The 27703-nt window shown below is 37.3% G+C and overlaps 5 protein-coding genes across 10 annotated transcripts in view; 4 read left to right on the top strand and 1 right to left on the bottom strand.

Annotated features, from left to right (window-relative positions):
* Positions 1-73: 73 nt before the first annotated feature.
* On the top strand, positions 74-3280 carry LOC116843817 (activating signal cointegrator 1). The gene is made up of 9 exons (XM_032814596.1): positions 74-395; positions 466-578; positions 659-883; positions 1514-1781; positions 1853-2150; positions 2227-2390; positions 2460-2581; positions 2650-2841; positions 2976-3280. Exons 1-9 carry the CDS (start codon positions 322-324, stop codon positions 3047-3049), a joined length of 1530 nt encoding a protein of 509 aa, XP_032670487.1. The 5' UTR covers positions 74-321; the 3' UTR covers positions 3050-3280.
* LOC116843812 lies at positions 3158-8627 on the bottom strand. 3 transcript variants are annotated; one of them, XM_032814587.1, is made up of 6 exons: positions 8459-8627; positions 8332-8388; positions 7882-8022; positions 7483-7676; positions 7120-7299; positions 3158-6996 (listed from the first exon to the last, which is right to left on the bottom strand). In XM_032814587.1, the coding sequence occupies exons 3-6, from the start codon at positions 8012-8014 to the stop codon at positions 5545-5547; spliced, it is 1959 nt and encodes a 652-aa protein (XP_032670478.1). In that variant the 5' UTR covers positions 8015-8022; positions 8332-8388; positions 8459-8627; the 3' UTR covers positions 3158-5544. The 3 variants fall into 3 exon arrangements, with proteins under 3 accessions (XP_032670478.1, XP_032670476.1, XP_032670477.1); XM_032814585.1 differs by having other exon boundaries at positions 7477-7676; positions 8459-8626; XM_032814586.1 differs by lacking the exons at positions 8332-8388; positions 8459-8627 and adding an exon at positions 8095-8292 and having other exon boundaries at positions 5545-6996; positions 7477-7676.
* Positions 8628-8734: 107 nt separating this feature from the next.
* LOC116843809 (general transcription factor 3C polypeptide 1) overlaps positions 8735-27703 on the top strand; it is a 32355-nt gene continuing 13386 nt past the window's right edge. The window contains exons 1-13 of one of the 2 annotated variants that reach the window (XM_032814576.1): positions 8735-8971; positions 9212-9405; positions 9812-10703; positions 10822-11521; positions 11828-12674; positions 12770-14248; positions 14490-15522; positions 15609-16156; positions 16339-16606; positions 16769-16967; positions 17042-17234; positions 17392-17488; positions 17678-17815. In XM_032814576.1, coding sequence (XP_032670467.1) covers positions 8890-8971; positions 9212-9405; positions 9812-10703; positions 10822-11521; positions 11828-12674; positions 12770-14248; positions 14490-15522; positions 15609-16156; positions 16339-16606; positions 16769-16967; positions 17042-17234; positions 17392-17488; positions 17678-17796 — 6651 coding nt within the window. In that variant the 5' untranslated portion in view covers positions 8735-8889 and the 3' untranslated portion in view covers positions 17797-17815. Of the gene's footprint in view, positions 8972-9211; positions 9406-9811; positions 10704-10821; positions 11522-11827; positions 12675-12769; positions 14249-14489; positions 15523-15608; positions 16157-16338; positions 16607-16768; positions 16968-17041; positions 17235-17391; positions 17489-17677; positions 17816-27703 lie in introns of those variants that run through there. The other variant, XM_032814577.1, reaches the window with a different exon arrangement.
* On the top strand, positions 18242-23427 carry LOC116843811. 2 transcript variants are annotated; one of them, XM_032814583.1, is made up of 10 exons: positions 18242-18668; positions 19158-19295; positions 19499-19687; positions 19802-19876; positions 19981-20049; positions 20116-20187; positions 20280-20336; positions 20571-20681; positions 20753-20833; positions 20909-23427. In XM_032814583.1, the coding sequence occupies exons 2-10, from the start codon at positions 19180-19182 to the stop codon at positions 23019-23021; spliced, it is 2883 nt and encodes a 960-aa protein (XP_032670474.1). In that variant the 5' UTR covers positions 18242-18668; positions 19158-19179; the 3' UTR covers positions 23022-23427. The 2 variants fall into 2 exon arrangements, with proteins under 2 accessions (XP_032670474.1, XP_032670475.1); XM_032814584.1 differs by having other exon boundaries at positions 18243-18668; positions 20574-20681.
* On the top strand, positions 24002-26867 carry LOC116843825. Of its 2 annotated transcripts, none has more exons than XM_032814613.1 (2): positions 24002-24804; positions 26719-26867. In XM_032814613.1, the coding sequence occupies exons 1-2, from the start codon at positions 24366-24368 to the stop codon at positions 26799-26801; spliced, it is 522 nt and encodes a 173-aa protein (XP_032670504.1). In that variant the 5' UTR covers positions 24002-24365; the 3' UTR covers positions 26802-26867. The 2 variants fall into 2 exon arrangements, with proteins under 2 accessions (XP_032670504.1, XP_032670506.1); XM_032814615.1 differs by having other exon boundaries at positions 24002-25492; positions 26719-26865.

Raw genomic sequence — 27703 nt, 5'->3', positions numbered from 1 at the left:
ATTCATCGCTAGTGCTGAATTCAATTCTATTGCAGTCTGTTCTTTTCAGTTGCATTGCTGAACTGGTACAATAAATTAGAGTGAGAAAACATATACTTGTCTCACTTTAACTTATTGTATCAGTTCAGCAGTTAGCTGAAAGAACATACCACTTCAGTATACGTAACATAAACTATAGATTTTCAGTGCTAACAGTGAATTTCGGAACGCGGCCATAATTTCGTTGAAATTTTAATTGCTTGTGAGAGTTTGAAAAAAGTCTTGCCACTTTACTACGTTCTGTTACATTAGATACTAACGATCTTCGCTAATATCACTTTAATGACCATGGAAGAATGGATTAATCAGAAATTGTCTGAACTTTTGGACTTTCCTATTCCAGGAGATATGATCACGTGAGGACAGAAAATGAGAAAAACCTTTATTTTGATTGATATATTACTGTCAATAGTTTTCTTTTTTCAGGTTTATTACGCAGATAGAAAATGATAGAGATTTAGAAGATTATTTCTCAACTTTGCTTGATAATAAAAATTCAAAGCACAGACAATTTGTAATGGAACTGAAGAAGCAACGTGGTGTGTGAATAAAATTCAAAAAATTTTTATTACATAATTTATTAGTTCACACAATTGTAAACTTATTATCGTCGTTTCAGCATCTTATAACAATCAAGCTGGATATAAAAAAGTAACAGAAAAAGACAATAACAGAAACTCTAACAAACAACATGAGAAGAAGAAAGGAAAAACTAAGGGAAGAGAAAATGTTCAGGCTCAGTTTCAGGAAAAACAGACACAGATTCAGGAAAAACCAGAAAAGATTGAAAAAAAGAAAACTAAATTTGTTAATTTATATACCGAAGGAGCAGTACTTTTGAAAGGTATTTATATAATCAACCTATATACATATGTAATGTTCCATTTGGGATGTGTTGTGTGTCTGCTGAATAGTGCATAGGAGCTCTTGCGATAGTTTGAGTCACTTGGGTTAGATAGGGCTTAGATAAGGGTTTAAAGGATAGATATTTATATACAAAGTATTAAGCTTGCTCTAGAGCCAGCAATAGAATTAAGCAATGGGGTAGAGAAAAGAAAAAATTAGGAAACAGAGAGGAAGTATAGAGCTATGTCTGAGACAATTGGTATAGAAGGAGAAGAGAAGCATGAAATTGTAGAGGAAAAGAAATAGTGGTAATAATGAATCAGGTCATATGTGCGTGTGTGTGTGGGTGGAGAATAAAGTTAAAATATTTGAAAATAGTTTTACTGCTATGCTTCTAATTATGTGGACTATAATTAAGCTAATACAATTAAATATATCTCAGACTATGATAGCATTTCTCAAAGTTAATGGATTAAGAGGATAGTATATTTCAGAAAGACTGAAGAAGAAAACAGTGTGCTAAATATCTTTGGGCAAGGTTGAAGCACAATGCTCTAACCACCAAACTCAAAAAAAAAGAAGATAAATATGTAACAATTTATATAAATAATTCGATTTTATTTTTCAGGAAGACATAAATGCAACTGTGAAGCAAGGAGACACGACTTGGTTAATAATTGTTTCGAATGTGGCAGAATAGTTTGTGCACAAGAAGGCTCTGGACCTTGTTTCTTTTGTGGTGAGCTTGTATGCTCTCCTAACCAACAAGCGATTCTTCAGAGTAAATCTAAGCAAGCAAATATTTTGAAAAACAAATTGATGGAACAAAAACCAACCAAGAATCTGGATGATTCTCTTAAACAGAGAGACAAACTTCTTGAATACGATCGCAATAGGCACGCATTCATCATATCTATCAAGATTACTTACGTATCATTTAATAATTATCAATTTCTTTGATTTACAGCGCCCGTCGTACCAAAGTAATTGACGATCAATCGGATTATTACCAGTCAAGCAGTATTTGGTTTAGTGCTTCAGAACGCGAGAAGATTCAGAAGCAAGAAGCAGAAGCGTATGCTCACAAGCATATGTCACGCTTGGATAGAAGAATTGCTGTAGATCTCATGGGAAGAGAGGTGACTGGTCAAGATCAAGCCATTAGTCAATCTTACAGTTTGGATGAGATCTCTATGGAAGCGATTTCATGTGAGGACACTGAAAATCCGAACATCTGTCCAACAATCGAATTCGAGCGTCCAATGGTAAAATCGTTAACTTTTATTTTCTAATTGTCTCTCGTTTCACTTTTCGTCATTAATTGTATACTATCATGTTAAGTTTGTCGAAATGGGAATACCTACAACAAACGGATGTCGCGAGGAATACATATGGAACGCGGAAAATAGGATTCAGGATAGAGAATATTTGGAGATGTCCGACCAAGGTCTGTGCTTAAGCTTACATCAACCGTATGCATCGTTGCTGGTGGCAGGAATAAAAACGTGAGTTTAACACATTAAAAAATTGTGCAGCAAGAAAAACTAATAGGAGTTTCTTTTTTACACTATCAGCCATGAAGGTAGAACTTGGTATTCTTCGCACAGAGGAAGATTATGGATAGCATCTACCGTTAAAATACCATCTGCCGAAGAAATATCTAATATACAGTTTGCTTACCATATGTTAAAAAGTGGTTAGTAAAGAAAAAGATATGTTTTGATTATAATTATAATATTGTATGTTATACATCTATTACTTTAGGAGACATTAAGTTTCCCGAGAATTATCCAACGGGTTTCTTGCTGGGCTGCGTAACGGTGACAAATGTTCTTCCTCAAGAGGAATATAGGAAATTATATCCGGATGGTGAAAGTGACAGTCCATATGTTTTTATATGTGAAAATTCTTGCATATTGCCGATACCATTTCCCATAAAAGGAAAACACAAGATTTGTAAGTAATTATGGGTATTAGCAATTTTTTCATGATTTACGATGAATATGCAATGAAGTATTGCATAAAATTTGATTCAATTTACGATTAATGCATTGATATAGATAACAAAATTATATTCTTTTATGTTACAGACAAATTGGACAAGAAAATTCACCAAGCTGCTTCTAAACATATCGAAAAAGTTATGAAAATAAATAATAAGTAACAATTGTTATTATCAATTTTATATGGATTTCTTTCTGATGAGAGTAAGATAAATTCACCAAAGGTAGATTATTTTATTAAGTCGATTGTTGCTTCTCTCTCTGCATACATTTATTCATATTTTAATCTAATTTAAATATTTAAAAATAATTATATATTATCTCTTTGCATATTTTGTACAAATGTAATGTCTATGATAACACGTTCTAATAAAAATTTTACATGAATATAATATGTATTATTTAATCAATATAGTATGTATTATATTAAATTTTATTATACAACAGATTATTATACAATTTACATAAACTCCGCAAGATGTTACAATATAACCACTTATGCATGCTTTTATACTGCCTACTCTCTGTTTTTTTTACCGTACTCTTATACTTTATCAATGAAAAAATATCAATTCTACTACAATTGTAATATCAGACTTTTATAAACGGTATTAAAAATTATTTATATTGCGATAGAGTATATACCTGAAATACAAACGGATATCCTTATTTAGGAAAAGCACAATAATTATTGTTGTACTAAGTCTTCGTTTTCAAAGTGCCAATTGTCCTATTAATATCTGTTGCTATCTCTTATCAGTGCATCGCCTATATTAAGCGACGTAGCCATGAATTACTTCTTCTGTACTTTAACCTCGACGTATTAAATTACGTAAATTAGGCTAAGATAGTACGGCAAATAAAGTTTTCCTTTACTGACTGTGCGGTTAATAAAAACGCCTGAGGGTTGAACGTAAACTGAAGTACATTAGCTCAAGCATTCGTTATAGATTTCTCTATTGAGCAAAAGTCCAATGTCTCTGGACAGAGAAACACTTTCGACTAAGCTTACTTAGCTGCATATACATATCGTTTTGTGCAACTTCGACAAACTTGCGGAAACCCAAGCATTTTGCGCGTATTTTATATACGTATAAAGTTAAGACACTGCATGTTACGTACATTCAATGATCCAAACCAAGCTTAGATATAACAAATGAAACATAGATGCATTGCAGATACATGAAAGCGAGAGGTGTTCGATAAACAGAACAAATTTAACGTCTCAACAAATCAATGAATAAGGAATGTATGAATAAATAACAATGGGCATTTATAATAATAGCTCTTAAATAAACGAGAAAGTTACTTCTAAGTGATGACAGAATGTATGATTTAACATAGACGCTGTTTTACTTGTAAAATTCTGCCACTTACCGTAGAATCTGTACAGCCAATCGTTTTCATTACCACTGTTTATAATCTATTCTCTTTTTTCTAGTAATGTGTAGCATAATATGCATATATTATTGTGATAATTCTAACAACAATCCGCAACTGATTGCGTGATAATTTTATAATTTGGTAAAGCTGAGTTTAACGTTCTTTGTATTTCACAACAATCGCCTAATTTATAATTTTGGGGAATTCCTTAGTGAATGTAAAACACTCCTTTACACTCAAGTTACTAACATAGCGTAAACTATTATACGCAAACCGAGAAGCGGCTGCCGCGATCAAAATTTTTAGAATAATTTAATGATCATTATATAGTGGCGCATTATATACAAAATCCATTAATTACAATAACAACGTTTCATATTTACTGTAATTTTGTTTTCTTTTTTTATAGTAATGGTAAATAGTTGCACCACACTCAGTTTTCTATGATGTAATCTTAATTTAAAAAACAAATTGTACACTATGTGTATTTGATAGAAAGTCAAATATGCGATTAAATATCTGTTTGACAAGCAACATACTAGTTTTTGCTATTTTTCTATCAATCTCCGTGGAATTGGTTCAATGATTTATGTTCAATGATTGATCAGTCAATAAGAAGTTTTGCATGTGTGTTCAATACTTGAGTAGAATTCTTTACTAGCAAGCCGCCAAATACTACGAAAGCTTTAATAATGATATACATGATCCCGATGTCTACTTGATATCTAACCAATAGGCCCCAATGTTTTAATGCTAACGTGATACTAAAAGAGGAATTGTTATAAGCCTACTGCGCAAGATAAATTTTAAATAAATAGTTTTGTACCCTCTCTTCTCTATAGAAATCAGTATTCGCATGCTATCAATATATTATGTCTCTAAATTCTCTTTTTTTCTTCTCTCTATCCACCTTCCGTTTTCATTAGGTCGTTGAAAAAGAATCGCGTTGTACGTATCTCTATGTCCACATGACATATCTCTATCTCTTACACGCGATGTGAGACCGTTGCGCAATACCGCGACAAAAGCCGTGATTCGATCGAACGTGCGAGAACTTCTTTTTCGTTTTTAAAGTGAAGATGGACCAAAGTAAGTGCTTGAACGGCGATCGTAATCGACGAAACTTCGCTGAGGTTTCGTCAGACGGCAGTTATTATATCGCACGATCATTATCATGCGATTGCGACTGCCCTCTTTCGTTTTGTCCGATCGTATATCCTTCAAAATTCGAATAATTTCTTTTCTTCCCTAGGCCTCGGAAAACTCGGCTCTTCTATATGTAGGTCGGGGAATCCTTTAGACTGGTATGGCAGGCATCACAGATAGAAACGTCCTTCTCGTTCACCAGCGTGCATTTGGGGCATTCCTTACCGCCGCTAGCGAGCGGCTTGTCCTCGTTGCCCTTGTATCTGGACTTGCCACACATTTCGCAGATGTCCTTGTCGGGTGTATTCAAATACGTGCATGTGCCGCAGTTCCACCTTCTCTCGTTTCGGTCCTTCCGGTCCTCCTCTTGCTTCCCTATCCCGTCCTTGCTGATTCGCGCGATATCAACGTTTCTCAACGAGTCTTCAATCTTTGCTATTTGATCCGAGGATCTGTGCGTGCGTGGCATCGGTAAGGTCTGACTGTTGTGCTTCTTGTCCCGGTTATACGTATCTACTGTAACGCCGGCGCCAGCGCTATTGTTGTACTTGCTCGAATCTGACAGATCGAAGGACGAGGATTTTTTCTTGAACGGCAAGATATCCTGGTGATTTCTATCGTTGGTCTCGCTGATGTCGACGTCGTGCGCCTCGCTCCTGCCACTTCTTCTCTTCTCGAACCGGTGCGAGCTGTATTTGTTTTCATTCTCCGTCTGCGTCCTAAGCGTTCTGTGCTTGGACTGTGTGCGTGAGTCCAACTCTTTTCTGTGTTGCAGCACATCCTCCCGTTCGCCGAGGTCCTTCGAGTAACCTTGGCTCTCGAGATTCTTGTACACGAAATCCCACGTGTCGTAACCATCACCGCGCGTCCTGCTGACGCTGGAGTTGGATCTGCTAGCGGCCTTCCTATCTACGGCCTTATCGCCGTACTCGTTGTAATGATCTACGTCGCTCAAAGGCTCCTGCCGTCTATAAAAATCTACCTCGTCCAAATCCGATATCTTGTGGAGCATTGTGGACTTACGAGGAGTCTTATCGCTGTAATGGCTCACCGTGGACGCCGGTACGGCGTCAAGCTCTATCAGTCTGCCGGTCGGCACTCGGATCGGCGGGTAAGCCGGTAATGTAGCGCAGTAAGGGTCCGTTTGCATACCGCCGCCACTATAGAACTTGTTCCCGTGTGGCAAACAGCCGTAGGTGTTACAACAGTTGACGAAGGTATGATCGAGCGGCTGGTAATATCGATAGTTTGCCGACATCATGTTACTCACGTCCTCGATGCGTCTGTAGTCCGTCTGGCAGGCCGGCGGCATTGTCACCACGTTGTAATTTGGTTGTATGATTTGATACGGTACAGTAAGTGGCACAGCATCTACAGTTTGCTGCTGCTGCTGAGTATAGTAATCCTTGTAGCTGTTAGTTTTGGTTGCGCGGTTCTGATGCAACTTCTCGAGAAAACGGTAGTTAAGCGCACGGATCGCCTGCTCCGGCGTACCAACGTTGTTCTCGCGGAACTCCAACACCTCCAACCAGGAGATAGTATAATTCTGCGACACAGTTTCCCATATCTGCTTCAGGATCTGAAATTACATTGCAATTCATTATGTTGATAAGGTATGACAATATAAGCATAATGTAGAGTATGCAATTTAGTGTAACGCAGAGTAATTATATTGATTGGTTTCATGTTATGTTAGCATTACCTGACACTCTACAAACGCCACGATAGCATCTCTGCTGACGCTGGAAACTTTATCCGGATCAATCGGCCCTTCCAAAGTCAGCACACCCAGGCCAGTATGTTTATAGCCCATCTGCTCAAACATTAACTCCGCGCCTATTAAGTTCGCTTCTACCTCATGCTTGTAATAGCCACTATATGTCTGAAATGAAATAGATGTATTTGAATTTGCAAAATTTATAACAAAATAACGTTAGAATGTTTCAGATAATCATTCCCACTGTACATAGTATTACAAAAAAACCTCTTTAGAAGTGACTACGAGTCTTTTTAAACCTATTTCCCTCTCTAATAATTATAATAATATAATAATAATCACCCTCACTGTTCTGTATTCTTTTCTCCAAGGCTGAGCCAAGAGATTAGCTGCATACAATGAAATTGCACTCCAAGCAGTCGCTGCTCTATACCCACTGAAATCAGTCACTGTAGCCGCTGACCTATGTAAAATATCTGCTGTTTCTTGAAACACATATTTATTTTCGTTGGGCACTAGACAGAGATATTCTTTTATAAAACCTGAAATTTGACATGTATCAGTTGTATCGTGGCATTCTATATACAGTTTAATATTTGGTCTGTTCTTTTCAGCTGTACTGCTGAACCGATGCAATAAGTTAGAGTGAGAAAACATATATTTGTCTCACTTTAACTTATTGCACCAGTTCAGCAGTGCAGCTGAAAAGAACAGACCAATTGTATGATAAGTTATGCTATATGGTACCTTCCAATTTATGACGTTGTTGTAATTTTAAAGGACTGTCATCTGTTTGCAGGTATGCCAAGTGACTATGTTCCAATTTTGTGCTGATCTCTTGCAGCCTGTCCTTACCTCTAATTATTACATCAGTCGCCATTTTTGTCCCTGTAATTGAAGAAAACTAACAGGTAAAATCCACAATGGTATGCAACCACATATAGACATTTTGGTTGTTACTTTAGCTTCTACATGTGAATGTAATCAGTAAAAAAGAACAATAATCGGCCAAAATTACGATACTCCGAAAAATAAATAACTTGTAGGCTACAAAAATTGCTTATCGACAAATGTAAATTTATCATGGAAGAAATGCCTGAACTATCTATACAGTAAAATGCGACAATCGGATTGTACGTAGCAATTAAAAATAGCGTGTCATCTAGAAATAACCGGTACTTTATTCGTATTACGAACCTTCTAGAAATCTGGTTTTGGAACAGATTCCCGATTCAAAGCGCGGCTAGCTTCAACCTAAAAATAAATCCTATATTTAGTAACGGAATCACGGGCTTCTATAAACGCGCCGGTCTATGCTGATCACCTGCGTTACGACGTGTCATCCCATCTCAGATGTTTACGATCCGCCAAATCATTAGATGCACTTATACTGCGTGTCGTTACATCGCGCTTCGTAAACAGTAAATATTTTTCGCAAAACCTTTTTTGGTTATGTTCGCATTATATCATGCACTGAAAACGCGATGATTGAAGGCGCAACTGCATTTTTGAAATGCGCTCACATATGTGGCTCCGCCAAATGGCAATTTCACGAAACCTCAAATTTTGAAACAGGAAAGAACATTGACGCCATCTACAATTAATTTTATGAAAAAGCGGCAAATCGATTGGCTGTTACATCGCTTCTTGCCGCATCCTATCCGCAGTAGCCATGATGCACGGTATATTTACGTGTTGTATCTCGTGTGTATCGAAGATATTGCACATTTTAATAAAATTTTATGACACATAATCATGGCCTTTTATCCGTATAATTTAGTCGAGTCGATTGTGGACGAGGTTGCGTTGGAAGGATTAGATGGTATTACTTTACAAGGTAATGTAATTATTTTAATTCGTTATTTTTGTATTGTAATAATTACTCATTTTATTATGAGGCTTATATGACGGAGTTATCATTTCATATAAAATAAGATATTAGCGTTTGAAATTTGAATAAAGTTAGCCTGTTGGTTTAGATACATAAATATATAAAATTCTGTGACAAAATTTTATTAAATTTTAAATTATCTCATTAAATGAATTTTGCTTCATGTACTGTATGTTTCTTTTTCAGCATTATGGATACGACTAGCAAACCGATTTCATGATCGATTACCATTTCCAAAACCTTTTATGGACCAAGTATGGTCAATATGTAAAAAACTAAAAGAATTTACATTTTATGAATTAGTGACACCAAGAGAATCACTTGTTATATTTGACCGTTATGAATATGTGGATCCTGATTTTGGTATTATACTTGAACCAGTAAGTGTGAATATGAATATGAATTTGAATATATTATCAATGTTTGTATATGTATGATTTATTAATAAAAAATAATTTTCTTTAAATTATATTACATATACTATACATAATAAAACTTGAATATAAAATACTCCATTGTTTCTGGAATATATCTATGTTAGTTTATACATGTGATAGCTCTTAATATTCTTGATATATTATTAATGTTATTTTTTACTAAATAAGAGTTTTGAGTTTACTAAGTGAGAGTTATGTTTTATTTTTGGCATATTTAAATCATTTTGCTCAGTACTTGCAACTGTCTAATAAAATAAACTTTTTGATAAGTATAAGAGTTAAACTCAAATTATTTTTATCCAATCTTTTTTTAAGAAATTTTTTGTTACACATACATTTTCAATTTCAGCCAAATGTTCCACCAGATATTTATCCTCATTGCCCAATTAAAGATCCTAAGGCAAGTGTGAAAGGTTCTTGTTCATCATATTATACAAGAAAAAACATCAAAGACAGTGTGAAGAATGCAAGCCTAGACGAAGTAACAGAAAAATATGGATTGAGTTTAGTAATTGTAGCATCTCAGTCAGTCAGGACACGAGCCTTAATGGATTCCAGTGTAAGTCCAACGTTGGGGCTAACAATCATGCATTATTGTTTTCTGGAAAGAGTAGGCAGATCCCGCTATCATGGTGAGGTTACTCAGGGGAAGCTTAGTTTAGCTGCACTTAACGAGGATCCAAAGAGCTTGTTCTATCACCGAAAATTCCTACTTCACCATAAGCTAATCACAAAGCAAGTACATCATCAGAAAAGCGCCGGCCACTGCGGCAATGGCAGTCTACTGCACCTACCGCGTTTTTACGTGGAACGAAAGCCAAAAATGACTTACTTAGCGGAACAGGTGCTGAAACTTCTACGATCTAATGAGAATGGCGTAGTGGAGTACGATGAGATTAAAAAGAAGCTCGGAATCGAGAATTCGATCAAGAAGCTATTTAAAACATCTTTCTTTCAAAAAATTGTCAAGACAGATCTTTGTGTACCATATAGAACCTTGTATCCCAACGCAGAGCCCAGTGAATGGCGTCAAAAACAGGATCCTTCGAAAGAGAAGAAAATCAGAGTGGTGCAAGTGATATTTCCAGACGTGGATATCGCTGACTTGTGGAATAAGGAGGAAAAGGATGACGACGAAGATGTTATCGAGCTGGATGTCTCCAATCACAAATTCAAAGTTCCATATCTGAAACAAGCAAACGCTATCGTCGAGGCGAGCGAATTGGATGGCATAGCTCAAGGTTAGTGAATTGTATCTTAGATTTTTATAATGTAAATAAATTATTTTAAATGCTCACGTTTCTTAAGAATTACAAATACTATAGTCTAAATAATAAATAATTTTTGTGATTCATCTAGCTCAACTAGGCAAGCAGATGGGCCTTACCAAGTTACAGGCTAGAGCATTTCTAAGGAACTTGGTCAAAGTAGGTATTATCGCGACGTATATGAACGACATGGGTCGACAAAGAATCACGAAATACGTGTCGAAGAAATTTGAAGAGCGTAGCAAGATGAGTAAACAATTTAATAAGGAAATGTACAAAATCAAGGAACTTACTAAAAAGATGATCAGCGAAAAGGAAAAAACCAAAGAAAACTCTCAAGAGGAGGACAAAAAAACTCACATGGAGCAAGAAGATAATCAGACATCTCATTTGGATAACGACAAGAATTCGATCAACGTTGATACTTCGCTCGTCGATAAAAGTACACGTGAAAATTGTGTAAGAGTCAGTGCAGAGCTGAAAAATAAGTTCTACGCGGTCAACAGTATTCTTCGCAAGTATCGCTTGAAATTTCGATATAAGTGCACGACGTCGGAATCCTTAAATATGACTCTCAAAACCGCCACAAAGGAAGAGAAATTCGGTGTTTCGTCTGTATCGATGCAACAAATCGCGAATAATGCCAAGGCCACATCGTTATACAATAGTATCAAGACGAATCTGACAATGCAGAAGCCCATTCGTACTGGCAGTGGAGTCAACGAAGTCTTCGGTTTCATGGAAGTCGTACAGAATTGCGAGAAAAAAAATATGTACAATATTACATATAGGTTTGTACAATTATACCGTACGAGTTTTCATCAATCGATTAAATTGAGAATTTTAGATTGTTATTATCGCTGTAATATCGTTGAAGAGAAAACAGCAAATAGCCATTTCTAAATTTATATGTATAAGTTGAAATTATAATTATATAGCGAAATTTTTGTCTTTTTCTTTTCCTCTCAAAATTCAACCATATATAGAATATTTAAATATTTCTTGATTCTCTCGTTTCTATATTATATAATTTAGAAAAACAGATCTCTCTTCTCTCATAAATTCCTTTGTCATATTCATAAATATTTCTTATGCAGATTACTGCGTCGAGCCAACATGATTATCGAAGCGGTGAAAGAACACCAGGTGATAGACGACATGACCAAACTCATGAAGATGATCTGCGAGGAAGAGGACAAAGAGGGTTACGAAGTGAAAATCGATAAGAAGTCTCTCATAAGGTTACTGCAGAAGCTCGCTAAGGACAATCTAGTGAAGAATATCAAGCTAACTTTGAGTGCGAACGGTCGCGAGAAGAACCTAACTTTTATCTGCGATCCGAACATCGACACGGATCACACCGTAATCAAATCAGCCGTCGAGCAAGCGAAGCTGAAATTTTGCTTGATGGGATCCCAAAAACTAAAAGTGCCCGCGAAAAAAATAAATCAAGGATCCTCAGATAAGCAGGACAAAGCGGACAAATCAGACTCCAAGGAGCGATCGCTTGATTTCAGTAAAACTACTGTGAATTTCGAATACGATCCAACAGCTGGCAAACGCTACGGTCTTAGCCCGAAGTTTGTCAAGATGAAAACGATGCACGTCGTACTCTTCTATCTAGTCTACGATCACGTCGGCGTGCCGAAAGTATCTCAACAAGAGCAGATAAAGATCCTGCGGTCCAGCGGCTACGACATCGACGACGATCTTGTCCGAGAATTCAGTACTATTTACAGCACCGAAGTGAGTTGGAAGATGTTTGTTCCACCCTTGCCCAAGCATGGCGGCTGGCCCGAAGGTTGGGCGCTGATGTGCGACGTTCTCATGAGCCTGCCACTGTCAGTCTTCGTCAAGGTGTATAACATCAAGTATATCATACCAGACTTTGATTATTACTTGAGCCATCCTATCAGGAAGCATTACCTCGTAAAAAATCTACCAGTAAGTCTAAGATAATATAATTCTTGAATGATTATACTTGTATCTTTCGAGAGATGTCCAGTTAAAATAAATCTATAAATTCCTTACTTTTTTAGGCTGATATACGAGACGCTCTTCTACATGCACGGAAATACATATTTAACATTCACAATATAGTGTCCAAGTTAGGTTATATCGGTTTGGTCCAGTTTGGCCCACAAAGACTCAAGGACAAAGATCAGGTATTCATCTACGTGAATCGACGCACGGAACTCATGGACACGGTCTCCTCAGCGCCAAGCTACCACAATGTCGAGGACAAAGAGTATCCAGTGACAAAGTACTTCTTCGATAATGTACAGACCGTTGAGAAATACTGGTATGACATGTGGAATATCTGCGTTAACACTCCGTTAGGAGGTAGACTAGTTGTACACGGTAAAGATATCGTAGTCGAGGATCTGGATAAGAAAAACCTCTTAGTAGAGGCGATTGTGGCACGCAATCCAAAGGAAGCTGCGAATATGGATACCGGCGTTGTTCCCGGAGATCGTAAAGGCGCAGCTGGTATTGACTCTGCTTTCTTTGCACATCTGAAGCGTAATTGGAACTGGGCGACCAACTATTCCATGTATCAGACGAAGACTTCGCGAAACTCTGAGGCCAAGAAACGTGGAAAATCCGGTCAACGAGATCTGCATCTGTCAAAAATTCAAATGAAACCAGTCAGATATACGGAATATATAGGCCTGAAGAAGGTCTCTGGACCACCAGCGCCCGCTATTAGCGCCGAATTGCGGAAACAGATGTACGATTACATCAACAAGCCGACCGACATAGGTCGCATAAACGAGGTTTTGTTGTCGCATCAGAGCAGCAGGGAGAAGTCAGTTGTGCGGCGAGTGATGCCGCGCAAGAGAAGCAGTCGACCGCGTCTTAAATACGACGAGGATGACTACCAGGCGATGCAAATGATGCCCAAGTTACGAGCGGACTGGGAGCAGCACGAGGTCAATATTCTACTGGTGTGTAAAATAGCAATAACATACCTCTCGCCTAATCCACGCAAACACTTGGTTAATTTCATGGCAGTGAGGGATGTGCTCCGCACGTATTCTTGCACGTCGTACAACAAGACTTCACGTGCCTGCCAGCGTCGACTGATGTATATGTTGCGACAACAATGTACAATCAACAGCCTCGCGCTCGGTGTTGAGGAGATAAAACAGGATCCGTTCATCGACGAACGTTACAATGGTATTTTGGACAGATTGAAAAGCGAATGTTCAAACACAACGGAATACGAAAAACGAGTGACGGAGGTGTTCAAAGAACTCGTCGACTTTATCATGAAGAAGTACTACGACATTGCGAATATCAAGCCTAACAAGCACATAGCGATGCCAAAGACCGTGCACGAGTTCAATCTCTTGTTCAAGACGATCTATCCGACAGCGAAACCATGTCAAAATGAGGGCTACAGGAAGGATGTTCGTAACATATACGACATCCATTCGGCGACTATTAATTCGGTTATACATAGCGCTATGTACTGCGCAAGAAGCAAACGTTCCTGGGCTTATGAGATTTTTAAGGTATGCATTAGCCATTGATATTACAAATATATCCCATTTATGAAGTACGATAATTTAAAATTTGTTTATTTTTAATATTAAATTGCATATAGGTCGTTTGATTAAATTCTTATGTAAAGGAAATATCGTAACGACGTAAGCTAATCTCTCTTCTAATTTAACTACTTTTAATTATATCTTTTTCAGTTGTATACGATAGAAATGTTTAATCATTACTTAATAAACTTTATCTTTGTTAAAGATATACCAGCATTATTCAGAAGCACTTATGGTGCCAGTGATAGTCAAATTGAAGGCGGACAAAATGGTGACCGTAAAGAAAAATCATGTATCCGCCCTCAAGAAGGACGGCAACTACGTACCGATGAGCAGCGCGCAATACAAGTTCAGTGCCCAGTACGAATACAAGTTCCATACGAAGTGGTCACAGGATGTATTCAAGGGCACCTCCGATATTTTTTCGAAGTTACTACAGCACTATGTGGAGAAGAAAAAGGCCGTTACTATTGCGGAGCAAGAAAGTGTCAGCAACGGCGGCATCGAAATCCAGCCGGTTTCTAGCAGCATAGTCATGACCATACACGATCTTCTAGGATGCAACCAGATTGACTTCGACATTGAGATGCCGGAACAGATAATCATGTTGGATTCCCGGTATCAAGATAAGGACGAAACTTACTTCAGGGTCGCACAACGATACCAGGACATTATGACGAGACTCTATCGCTTTAAGTTCGGAAATGCCGCAGCTCAAAATGCTAGAACTCGGGAACTCGATGACATGGAAACGAATGAGAAACTGAAAGATCTTGCAACAAAGAAGAGGCCTATGAGCTTTAAAAACGACGATCTCGGGGAGCCGAGTTCAAAGATTCCCCGTAAAGACGAAGATTGCAATGAAGGAAAAATGGAAAAATCTTCGAAGAATCAGCAAAACAAAGTTGTAACTGAAAATAAATCTATCGACAAGAACGTTGATCTCGAGGAGCTCACATTGAAGAGTCATTCCAATGTTCATGTGTCTACAGAAAAGGATTGTGCTGAACGTTCATCAAAAAAGAGAACCATTGATATAGAGGAGGATTCTATCGATTGCGAGAAACCATTTTTAAAAAGACCAAGGTTATATTCCGATGATTCAATGGATTTGCCGGACGCAGAAGAACTCGAGGAAACGAATTTGTACGAGGATCTTAAAAACATCGAGAAGATGAAGATCGCTAATAAATCTTTGCAGATGAAAGTATTAGCAGAGGAGCAATCGAAGAAACAACGTATGTGTTATTTTCCAAATCAATTTTCAAATATATTAACTATAACCAAAGATAAAGGTAAATATATCGTACGTTTTAATTTTTAGCTTCAGTAAACCAACCGAACTGCTCAATCGACCTGACTGCGATTCCTCGACGCGTGAATGAGATCATAAAAAACGTACCCCTTGAGACAAACTATTTGAATTCTTACTGTAAGATCGATGACACAAACGACCTACAGAAAAAGTACACTAGAATAGCCATGTTAAGAATGAAAAAGGACTTGGATGACTTCACAACCGATAGCCATCACGCACACGAATACTTTGTAGTTAATGCTTTCAAAATGTTCTATTGGTTAGATCTATCATCATTAAAAGCAATATCAGTGTTGAGTGATCAAAACGAGAATGAGGAAAGTAACTTGATACCTGATCAACTAGTGCCGTTGAAGAAAGAGGTCATAAACAAAGTGCTCAATGAGGTAAATCATTTTGCGATTTTCCCAAAGACTGTCATTTCGTATAAGGATTACAAGGACGATATGATAGCGAACAAGAAGGAAATAGCGGTTGCCTGGAAGCAAGTTGATGCAGTGTGCAAGTTTGTCCGAGAAAAGAAAGAAGTCGGTGCATCTATGCAAGATTTAATGGTAATTCTCTTTCTATATGAGGTTGATTATTTCTTTCTCTCTTTTTTCCTCTTTTTTTGGTACGAATATATCTAAAAGAATTGTATCATGTCGTATATAAGTAGAGTAATCTTTTCGAGGGATCTTTTCGACTGACCTAATCATTTTTCTTGTTACAAATTAATGTCTTTTTTTCTACGCAGAACGAGTTTTCTCACGAGCAAGGCACAGACTTGTATACTGTTGTTACACTTTTAATAGAAAATCGCATAATTTTACGCTCTGGTGTCACTGGTCCACGCTACATTCATCATTATCATGTGGATCCTTGGCTGACTCATTCGTGCAAGATATATCGACTGGAACAAGAAGCTTTGGGGCCTTTCAAAGATAGCATATATGCTACGATGCCGCACGGGAAAATAGTCAACACAGATTTTGAGACTGATGAGAAAGACACAGATAAGAAACGTAATATAATCACTTTGAATTTATTTAATTATGAAGTTAATGTAAAGTTACATCTATAACTATAGTATATTGTTTAACTTTTGTGCTTTTTTGAAGAATTATTATTTATTTATATAAATATTGCAATCAAAATTATTTGTACGACGCTATTAACACCGTTAGTGGACAATCAAGAAGATAAGGAGAAAATCGAACCAGATGAAGAAAAAGTGGATGATGATTTGGATAACGAGGAAAATAAGAAGAAGAAAGACAATGAGACTAATGAGGAATGCGATACACTTACAAGAAGAAGGACGCAACGACAGAGAACATACTCATCTTCACAAAAAGACAAATCCATTGCACAGTTACCGAACTTGTATGTATCGAAAAAGAATGGTAAAATAATTTTATGATTCTGTAAAATGTAATAAAAATAAACTTGTCTTCCAGACCGGCCGAGGAAATAAAAGTTGTTATAAGACCGTGGATTCGCATTGACGGCGTTTTGAACCGAAAAGTATTAGATAAAATGCTGGGAGCGGTTCTGGGTTATTCCTTGCTTTATCCCGGACTTACTATGACGAAATTACAAAATCGATTCATACCTGCTTTACAACCTTTCCATACGCGTGAATTAGTTGAGGTTTGATATCCTGTATACAATTTGATTGCAACTTTTAAATTGTACATTAATTATTCATTGTGTGTATATTATAAAAAAAATAGTATACAATCTGTCTTATATTCTTTCTAACATTACCGTCTAATGCCAGAAATTGAAAAATTATATTTTTTTGCAGATACTAATAAAGCTGGGTTGTTTAAAAAGTAAACTCTTGAAGAAAACTCGCGTTACTCTATTCTCCAAACCGTCAATGCTTAAAATGAGTGATATAAGTATGCAGCTGTTTCAGATATTAATGTTTTATTATTTAATTATTTAATTAAATAATTATTTAATTATTTAATTATATATAAATAATTATTTAATTATTTAAACGATATAATTTATTTTATTTTACCTATATCTAAAATTTACCATATAAATATGTATATTTCTTATATTTTAATATTTATTTTTTTCAGCCGCGGATGTTTTTTATTGGGCTGCTGAAGATGATATAGTACTTGAGCCTACTATAGACACGGTATTGAAGTTCGGTATATTTTTAAATAGAACAATGTACAGCACGGATTTTATATAAATAAATTATTTTATGTATATATATGCATATATTTAGTATACATAGTCTTCTATATTTAAATTTCATACTTCTGACTTTAAATATAATATTTACTATACAAATAAAATATTACATGCACATAATAATTGTTATATATATAAATAACTTATTGTGTAACATATTAATTATATATTGTGTATATATGTGTGTTTGCGTAATCGTATTTATAATTATTTGTTTTTATAGAAAATTGTACTTAATTTATTTAATAGAAAAAACAATTAAAATACTCTTTTAATTAAAAAAAAAATAAAATTTTTTGCTATATCTATCTCTGTAAATATAGAGCTACATATATATTAATATATATATATATATAAAGTTACATATTTTTTATAATATAATAACCTTACTTTTAACGGATTTTTTGTGATTTATAATTTTTTTATGTAAAAATTTTCTTTCCTCGATATCTAAACAAATTTGGAAAGTTTTCAATGCAATAACCAGTTTAATTAATTTTCAAATTACCGCTTATTTGACATAAGACAAGTCATTAGTCATATGTTTCATCCACTATTGGCTAATCTGATTTTGGACATGCGTATTATGACACAATTCTTTTTGAGTTTGTGGCAGTTTAAATTGACATACCGTTTCTCGTTTAGCTTTTTTTTAAGGAGTCGCACCCAAGAAGTAATTGTATGTGTGTGAGAATATAAAAGTCTTTCCGTATATTGAAGAAAGTACTTTGTGCCCTTTGACAAATTTTTAACGATCGACGTGCTGAAAGTTTCGTACAAATTTGTATCTTCTGCAGGAATAAAAATTTACAAAAAAATCTATACATGAGAAACTGTAACTTATCCCAGGATACATAAATATTAATTATCGTAAGTATAACATTTCAAAAAGTTTATTTCATGTACATAAAATACTATTTATGTTACTCAAAATGAAATTGAGTAAATATTTGTGCTCTGATTGAATATTTATTGACTATAAAAAACTGCGTATGTTTTGCAGTATCCCTATAGATAATAATATAAAATTAAAACAGAAATTTTATGTTAACATCAAGCATATAATTTGTGAACAATCCATAAATATTGTACTGGCTTTATACTGCATTATATGTTATTTATGAGAGATTTATAAAAGACTTAGACCCATATTCTGAAATTTTATCGATAAAAGTGTCTTAAATATAGTTTCTCAGTTAATCAGGTAGCTCCTAAGCTTCTTTTAGAGGCACTTTTATAGATAAAAGATGATTCAGAATATGGGCCATAGGTTCTTAGCTATGTTTCTTTTGCAAGCCTCTAAAATATAATGTTGCATTGTATCATAAGTCTTTAAAACGATATATTGCTTTATTATAGTTGATGACATTTTTTTAAAAAAATGAATGAGCATCTTGTTAGTGAAACAGCTACTCGATGGTGTTCTGCACCAGGTTGTATGATGAATATAAAAATAGCAAAACGACATTACTTTAGATTTCCCAAAGAAAGGAAAAGGTATGCATATTTATTTGTCTGACTGCTTTTTTATTTCAGATTGATACATTGATGAACAATTTACAAATTTTTATTTGAAAAATGTGTTTTATATTTCTACTTCTACAACTATATTATTGCAATTAATATAGTTAAAATAGACTACCTATATTTGTCCTTAAATCTATATAACTTCTATTCAATATATATTCTATTGTGCTTAGATGGATGGAATGGATAAAAGCTTGCAACAGAATGGACTTAGTCATGATAGGTCCAGAATATGCTAATCGATACTACCGCTTGTGTCATTTACATTTTCGAGTAGAAATGTTTAGAAATATAGAAGGAAGAATTTATTTAAATAAGGAAGCTGTCCCATCAATATTTTTAAAACCATTACCAGTAAGCAAGTAAGTAAATCTTTATAGATTTATTCAGTTGTTGCATAATTGAATAATATTCAAACAAATTCTATCAGACTTAAAAGTTAATCAATTTATAAAAACTGAAATATATTTTTCTAGCAATGACGCATCTACACATTTAGTACAACCAATCTCGTTTGTAACTATATTTTTAAGACCAGAAAGTAGAAATAGGTAAGTTTGCAAGACTTATATAAATATTTTTGCGTTTCTTTTATTTGAACAATAAAATAGAAAAATTTAATAACAGTTATTAAATAATATAATTTTCTCAAAAGCTTGTCCAAAGATGTATCAGAAGTAACAAAGGAATTGGAGATTTCTCAGACGCCAACATCTGATGAAAAGTAAACTTTTGCATATATTATTTTATTAATTATTTGGACATAAACTAAATCGTAATTTCTTAACAGAGATACACCTATAATTTCATCGCTACAAGCACTTTTTCCGAAAGCATCTATAAAGCAAGTCCATGAGAAAAGGTAATTTTCTATTTTTAGATTTGTGTTTTGAATTTAATATGTTCTTTCTCTACCGATTATAAGTAATAAATGACATATTCAAACTCTGTCAGAAATATGTCAACTACCCAGGCCACAGTGATTGAAATAAAGTCAGAGAGCAACGATGAGTAAGTTTGAAACACAATACTGTTTTTAATTAGCATATAATTGTTATCAAAAATCGTTTTCTTTTTCGTTATTTTCTTTTGCATTATTTGTACCTATCGAAATATGTTTATGTCGTTTGAAGTACCGTCTGTTTTAATAATGTTTTCATAATTTTATAATAATAAAATTAATGAAATTGTTGTAAATATCTATGAGATTTATATAAAACAGATACTGAGGATGCTTTCTGTTAGTAGAAATATCTCTGGCAATTCAATGGTAGAAACACGTGCTATCACAGATGTATGTAAAGATTCAGCAATATCATCATCATGGATAGTTTCGAAGGAAGACTGTAACAATATGTAAGTCTTATTTCACAAAAATCGATTTATATAGTTTTTGGTCGTCAAGAAATGCAATCTTCTCTTAACAGATGTACGTCTGCGGGTCCTTCATCGTCAACTACACTACAGAATGCAACGTCGGTTCTTGCTATAACAGAAAATGATATCAAGTAAGAGAAACCGTTACAGTAAATATTTTTTGGAGTAAATAGATGAGTCAATTTAGTTAGCACTATATATTATAGAACACCAACGAAAACACATTGGCATGTTTCGACCCAGACGCCGTCAATCGATTTCTTAGTCGGGAAAAGACGAATGGAAGAACCTGAAATTCATATCGACACTCCAGTCACAAAGCGAAAGAAAGAAGTATTGTCTACGGAAAACGAAGACTATCGCGCGAACATGAGTAGATTCAAAGCGACGTGCACCGATTTATTGCCGCGCAATTCTGCCCTGTTGGTCTCCGCATGTATTGATGCTCGCGAGAGAGGCAAGGCTATGCGGCACAACTTCGAGGGTAAGCAATTCGCGCTTGAGTTATTTCTCATGGCACCAGCAGCATATCGATTTTATCGGCCGTTATGTCTGTTGCCTACTGTGCGCCAATTGTGGCGGCATGTCCGGGATTGGGACATACCGACTGGTATTAGCGACAACGTGTTGAATGCGTTACACTTGAAGATGAAGTCGTTGCCACCGGTGGAGAGACGCTGCTGTCTGTGTGTGAATCAGATGCTGCTGCGCTCGCATCTTTTCTACAATCTATCGCGCGACAGGATCATCGGTTTCGACGACACTGGCTCGAAAAAGCGACGTACACTCGCGAAGAAGGCTCTAGTGATGATAGTGCGTAGCTTAGCCGGCGATTGGGAACAACCGATTGCTTACTACTTTCAGGAGGACACGTGTAATGTCAACATCGTGAAGAATCTGATATTTCTCGCGATAACAAAGCTAAAGTCTATCGGTGTGACCGTACATGCCTTGGTCACCGGTATGGCGCCGATCTTCCTACATCTTTCGCGACGACTAGGAATCTTCGCGGAGCATCCGTCGTTCTTAGTGGATGGCGAGAGGGTGTTCTATGTGTTTGACGTCGGTCGTCTGATAAGAGCGACAAGGAACATTCTTATGAAGCATGAGTTACATTTTCGGGAAAAGAGAGCCTCGTGGGTGGACATTGAGCTATTCTTTAGAAGCGACAACCAGATGCGATTGCCACTGGTCCCTAAACTATCCGTGGCTCACCTCGAGCCCAACAAATACCAGAAGACAGAGACCAAATATGCCGTTCAAGTGTTCAGCAGCACATTAGCCGCAGGATTAAGCGCGTACACTGTTTCCGGCGGGTTTCCGCTGAAAGCGATCGGCACTGTGGAATTGTTGCGCAATTTCGATCAGCTGTTTGACATCTTAAACTCCTCCACACCCACTAAGTCTAACAGCAAGGATTTCAGCCAGGCATTCACGGGCAGCACACACGAGATGTGTTTTCTGCAACGAATGCTCGATTTCCTCAAGTCGATCCGGGTGATCGACAAGAACAGCGGGTGTGTGAAATCGACCGGTTGCTTCAATCGTTGGCAGATCACGATCAACGCTGTTATGCAACTGTGGAGCGTTCTGCGGGACCATCAGCTTCCCTTTCTCCGCACGAGACAACTGAATCAGGAGTGCGTCGAACGCATTTTCCGCTCCATTAGACGACAGAGTGGAAATCGCGTCTTGCCTACGCCCATTCTGTTTACTCGCGCGTTCAAGAACCTCGTCAGCAAGCACCTGCTCGAGCACTCGTGCAACGAGGACCTCGCCGGGAAAGCACGCCGAATGCTCAAGCGGATAGCAACTTCGTCGCCGTCTACGCTGTCGTCTTCATCACGGACCAGCCAGCAGACCCTAGCACCTGCCATCCAGATAGCTTTATACGTCACCTCGACCAATTATCGCAACATCGATCCACGACCGCCTGAGAAAGTCGCGCTCAAGCACGTGTGCGAGTACCTGCTCGACGAGTGCTCGCGCGCACACAATTGCGATGTGTGCATTGCCTATGTCAGGGAGGCGAAAGAATTTCCTGAAGGCGCGCCGAACTCCTTCAGCGCTTACGTTTACGCTCTCGAGAACGTGTTCATGAGCAACTTCGCGGACCTCGCCACTGAGGAGAATCTCGGTACGCGTATACTACAACTCGTACAGGAAGTCAATTATAAACCTCCCTGTCCGGAATTCCCGGTCAGCCTGCTGCTTAAATTGTACCTGCGCATAAGAATATACATTACGCTATCGCGCCATAACAAAATCTGTAAGGAAGGCGCGGAATCGTGCAAGGTGTTGAGCGTGGCACAATTATAAGTCGTTCGATTTTATCGAGATATGTTACTTGTGCCTGTTTGTTTCTAATACGTTTATTATATTTGCACATTTTTATTGCGTACTTCATTTTTTACTGCGTTATATCTGTTCACTTTTATCGATGATTAGTGTTTTATTTTGTTTGCTAGTTTCAGTGCATATTGTTTTATGCGCGACATATGTTTCAAAGTTTATAATAATATGACATTAATAGTTTACATTGAATAATCGAGCGAATTTCTCAAATTCAGCTGGTGATCAAAGAAAGGTTCTTTTTTTTCGTTTTACGCGAGTAATGTATGGAAACTCGCATATATAAATTCTTACTAAAAGTGATAATCCATCGGATACGATTTACATATTCCCAGCTATAATAGTGCAATTACATTCTTTTGATATCCTTACATATTATTTGTTAATTTTATTTGGTCTCCTGATGCATTTTATGTTTCTTTAAGTATATTTTGTTTGCATCATTACTGATTGCGTATTCTATCATTTAAGATACTGTTTTATAAAAGACTTTATGTACAGTCAGTGGAAGAAGGATCGTGACATATTTTAGGACGCATCCGTTATCCAATAGAAAATCGATTTTTACGAGTCGATATTATGAATCAAGTTACTAAAAAACCAGTTTTCCCATTGGACGGCTGCGTTGCAGAACTTATTGAAAAACAGCGCTGCGATCTTTCCGCCATTGGCTACACTCATTTACCGTTATCGAGTCCACAATTATTTAATATTCTTTGTATCTCTTGTAGTTCGCAATTACTGTGATACAGTAACACCTCTTATTCCACGATATTTAATCGGTCGTTCACGATAAATGTAGGTCGTGCCAAGTTATGAGAATGCGTGACGTTATGGATTTTTTTTCTCATTTTACCGAAATCACCGTGACGTAGGTGAGTAGCGTGGAGGAAACGCGCGCGCCTTCTTTCGTCACATAAGGGGGTAAGTGCCTCCACCAGAGCGTATATAAAGAAAACGTCCGACGTTACAGAAGTAGGTCAGGCTGTGACGCGCGACGGGTAAATCGATATAATCTAAATACGATGTATTCGTGCGAAGGGTGAAGTAATGCCGTGGCATAAACGCGCTCCGCTAAATGCGGAAGCAGATTGGAGCGTCATACTGACCAGTGATACCCACATCGGGGATGATGCGTACATACATCGCGAGGCACCTGTACATTTTATTATTAGCTACCCTTCGTGGTGACGAAGTACCCGCGTCCGATCTACTCTTCTGCGCGTAGATCGAAGTGCACGTTACGTACGCAACGTTCCCGACCTCATCTGGCGTCGAGCTTCGTCCGCGATTATCGCGGAATATTGAGAAATGCGGGATATTGAGAAACTCTGCTGCGAGGCAGGTGAAGAAATCGATTCAATACTCGCGTTTATATATGTGATCGGCGCGCGCCCGTGCGCGCATGTACCCCGGACCTGCGGCTGCACAACCGACGGCGGCGGCGGCGGCGGCGGCGGCGGTGACGGGTTGTTACCTAGGACACCGTGTGCACGCGAGGAGTGCCGCGTTGCGGGCAACACTTTCGGCACAGTCGTGTCCTCGGTGGCAGTGTCGACGGGGCCATGCACGTCGACGTCCGCGTCGCGACGTCACAAGTTCGAGTGTCGAGGAAGTGCATATCGGAACGAGACTTTCGGATGCGTGCGTGCGTTGACACACGGGGAAACGGCGAGTCGAAGATGTAGGCATCGACACGAGAGGAGGAGGAGGAGAAGAATTCCACGAGGAGTGCGAAACACCGTAAAATGTACGTCACTTTTATCTCGCGAATATATCGTTTTCTTTAGTTGCGCTCGATTTTCGAAAATCCTATGCCGTTTCAGTGTTGAGAGTATCGTGCGCGGCGAAGTTAATGATTAAACTTAATTGCCTGCGTTCGTCGAATCGACTTGTACGAAGAAGTAAGAAGGGCACGTACTAAGAAACTACTCGGAACGGGATAATTCCATTTTTCCTAGAAGACCCAAAATAGAAATCTAAGAAATAACTGAACGATTCCGATCAATATCTATTTCATGATACGTGCCTAGAATTCAAGATAAAATTAGGTTTATGCAATAAAACGGGAAAACGAGCGGCAAAGATTCAACAGGAATCGATCGACCAATTACGATCAAGAAGTATCAGTTTAAAATTCTCGACTGTGATTGGCCGATTGACTACTTTAATTTCGCGCTCTTCGGCGTGCCATGTCGGTCTTGTCACTCCGCCCGCGAGAGCTTCGAGTGTCTTTCTTCCGGCCGTGCGCGGTTGTGCATCGATAATGGCGCAAGTCCTTGCCGCAGCCTTGCGTTTTTACCTCGAGACTGAGCGCTATGTAAATACGAGCACGCAGTACAACGCGGGGAACGCTTGCGACTCCTTCGCAACGTGCACCGATAACCCCTTCCTGCCGGATATCGAGCGTCAGCTATTGACGGGACATCGCGTCCAAGGTGCGTGTTTTTAGCGTCGAATCGACGCATTGTGGTTTTTTCTCGTTATTTCCTCGTAGAGAACGACACAACGAGATGTGCATGTTTGTGCGAGATGTCACATTTTACGTGTGAAATAATCGCTTAATAAAAGATAACCTCACGCTCTGTGGAGAAGATGAAGAATGCGAGGGGAAGTTCAAGTAATGAGAGAGATAGCGAATAATTCGCGAGTGAAATTTTCACACTTACCATATATTTACTGCGTCATACATGCGAATAATATAAATATGAATTTCACAGGAGACCAACAAGTATTTTCTGCTGACATTCTATTGAGAGGGAGTGCACGTTGCGAACTGATAAGATCGATTTTATTCCTTCTCTTCGTGCTCCAACCTTAAATCGGATCGAATTGTCGAGACGAACAAGCGAGAAATTGTGGATCGCCTTGGCTTCCCAAGTTCCTGTTCCTTCTTCTTCAAGGCTCCTCGTCGAAGTCAACGCTCTTTATCCGTCTCCTCTGTTCATTTGATTCTTTTGGTAATTTTTCTATAGATTTTTTTACGATTTAACAACTTTGTCGTAGTGTCTTCAGTCTTCCCTCGGAATAAAATAACTTTATAACTCATTGTTTCTACTTTTACGTTAATCCTCTACCTATTTTTGGTCCTAAATTTCTCTTTTCCAATTTCATATGAATAATACCATCTAAATAAAAAAATTATAGGTATCTAGATAGAGCACAGAGAATTTAAAAAAAATTTAGTCGTATTCACGAATTCTGAATTTATTTTCAGATGCAAAAGGAATTCTTCAGAGTTCAGTTCAGTGAAAAGAATTTCTTTCGCACCCAAAAATGAACTCAGAATTGGTGACATGTGAATTCTTTTTGAATTCTCTGTGCTACCTGGGAAACATTCAAATGGTTAACACAGCGGCTTCTAACAAAGCTTTTTTAATTAATGAGACAACCAGGAAAAAGTAGTGACATTAACCAGGAAAGTGTAGGAAAAAGAAATCTTTTTGGAGTTATTAATTGCAAGGGATAATTATAAAATAAGATTTCTCCTGACAAGACAGAAACTATTCTTTGAGTTTGTCTTTCTTTTCTTTCTTTCGATGTGTGAAAGATCCTCGAGAACAATGATTCCTTTTCGGCCTCGGCTCCGCTTTTTGACCTGTCTCATGTCACTGACAAATCACACGTCCATGTCACGCTTCTACAACGTTGGACATGCTTTCAGGTCAGCGTGAGCAATCGCGGTTGTCACCTGGAAACGTCCTCGTGACTGCGTGCGTCAGTATGCTCCTACGTCCTCCGGATTGATCTTCCTGGTACGTGAGTCAGGATCGCCGGAACGAACTGGTTGGCCTCGTGGCGAGGATGAGCGCCAAGATATCGGCGGCTGTCCACGACGCCGCGACACAGTCAACAGTGAGCCATCGTGCCGCGAGAGCGTCGCCTGTCAAGAGACCGCTGTCGCCAGGTAAGTGACACATTGACATTTATCAAACATTGAGTTCTTGATCTGTTGTGTGAAACAGCTTTACAAATATGTATATAGTGCAATCAGTATGCAGTATACAATCCGTTATTGATACTAGGAAAAGACAAGAAAGGCTGAATAATGAATATTTTCAAAAAAGACTTAATTCTTAAGAAAGTTAGTTGAAATCGAGAAATTAATTTTTAAAGGCAATAGTTGCAAAATTAAATTTTTATTTCCAATTAAAGATCGATCCATCTTCTGTATTGTTTGTAAGAGGAAGTTCACTTTAATTGTCGTCGATGTACTTAAAAAAAATAGAATTATTATAAATGCAAATTCATATTTTTTACATATTTTTTTAATACCATGGCTATATTTAAAGTATTTAATAATTTTTTTTAATTTTTTATCTAAGAAATAATGCTACTTTAAGAGATGAAGTAGTGATATTTCAAAAATACGTGTTCACGTCTTCTCTTCCGCGATTGATTGTCAATCGTGTGACTCAGAGCGTGTAATCGAGTCTGTGACGAGTTTTGTATCGATAGCTTGACATTTAACGGTTAAGTATATCTTGAAATAAATAGGTGATTCAGAGTACATCAAAATAAAATGTTCAATAAAAAATGAATTGAGTGTAAGGTCATGTGTTGCGTTTAAAAACGACAAAGTGCCAAAATAAATATTTACATTTCCTATGAGCTAACAGTCCAGACATCTTTTAGTGGATCGTGCTGTC

The sequence above is a fragment of the Odontomachus brunneus genome, unplaced genomic scaffold (genome assembly GCF_010583005.1).
Source record: "Odontomachus brunneus isolate Ranch 3 - 2012 unplaced genomic scaffold, Obru_v1 Obru_scaffold_036, whole genome shotgun sequence".
Lineage (NCBI taxonomy): Eukaryota > Metazoa > Arthropoda > Insecta > Hymenoptera > Formicidae > Odontomachus > Odontomachus brunneus.
The sequence above is the reverse complement of the archived record's forward strand: the minus strand, read 5'-3'. Positions and strand labels throughout refer to the sequence as shown.

Coding starts and splice junctions, on each gene's coding strand:
- LOC116843825 (XM_032814613.1), top strand. CDS start 24,366: ATGCGGGATATTGAGAAACTCTGCTGCGAGGCAGGTGAAGAAATCGAT. Junction 24,805..26,718: donor AGTGCGAAACACCGTAAAAT/GTACGTCACTTT, acceptor ACATGCTTTCAG/GTCAGCGTGAGCAATCGCGG.
- LOC116843812 (XM_032814585.1), bottom strand. CDS start 8,014: ATGGCGACTGATGTAATAATTAGAGGTAAGGACAGGCTGCAAGAGATC. Junction 7,300..7,476: donor AAGAATACAGAACAGTGAGG/GTGATTATTATT, acceptor ATTTCATTTCAG/ACATATAGTGGCTATTACAA. Junction 6,997..7,119: donor TGGCGTTTGTAGAGTGTCAG/GTAATGCTAACA, acceptor ATGTAATTTCAG/ATCCTGAAGCAGATATGGGA.
- LOC116843811 (XM_032814583.1), top strand. CDS start 19,180: ATGAATGAGCATCTTGTTAGTGAAACAGCTACTCGATGGTGTTCTGCA. Junction 19,688..19,801: donor AAACCATTACCAGTAAGCAA/GTAAGTAAATCT, acceptor ATATTTTTCTAG/CAATGACGCATCTACACATT. Junction 20,050..20,115: donor ACGCCAACATCTGATGAAAA/GTAAACTTTTGC, acceptor ATTTCTTAACAG/AGATACACCTATAATTTCAT.
- LOC116843817 (XM_032814596.1), top strand. CDS start 322: ATGACCATGGAAGAATGGATTAATCAGAAATTGTCTGAACTTTTGGAC. Junction 2,391..2,459: donor CTGGTGGCAGGAATAAAAAC/GTGAGTTTAACA, acceptor TTACACTATCAG/CCATGAAGGTAGAACTTGGT. Junction 2,842..2,975: donor AAAAGGAAAACACAAGATTT/GTAAGTAATTAT, acceptor TTTATGTTACAG/ACAAATTGGACAAGAAAATT.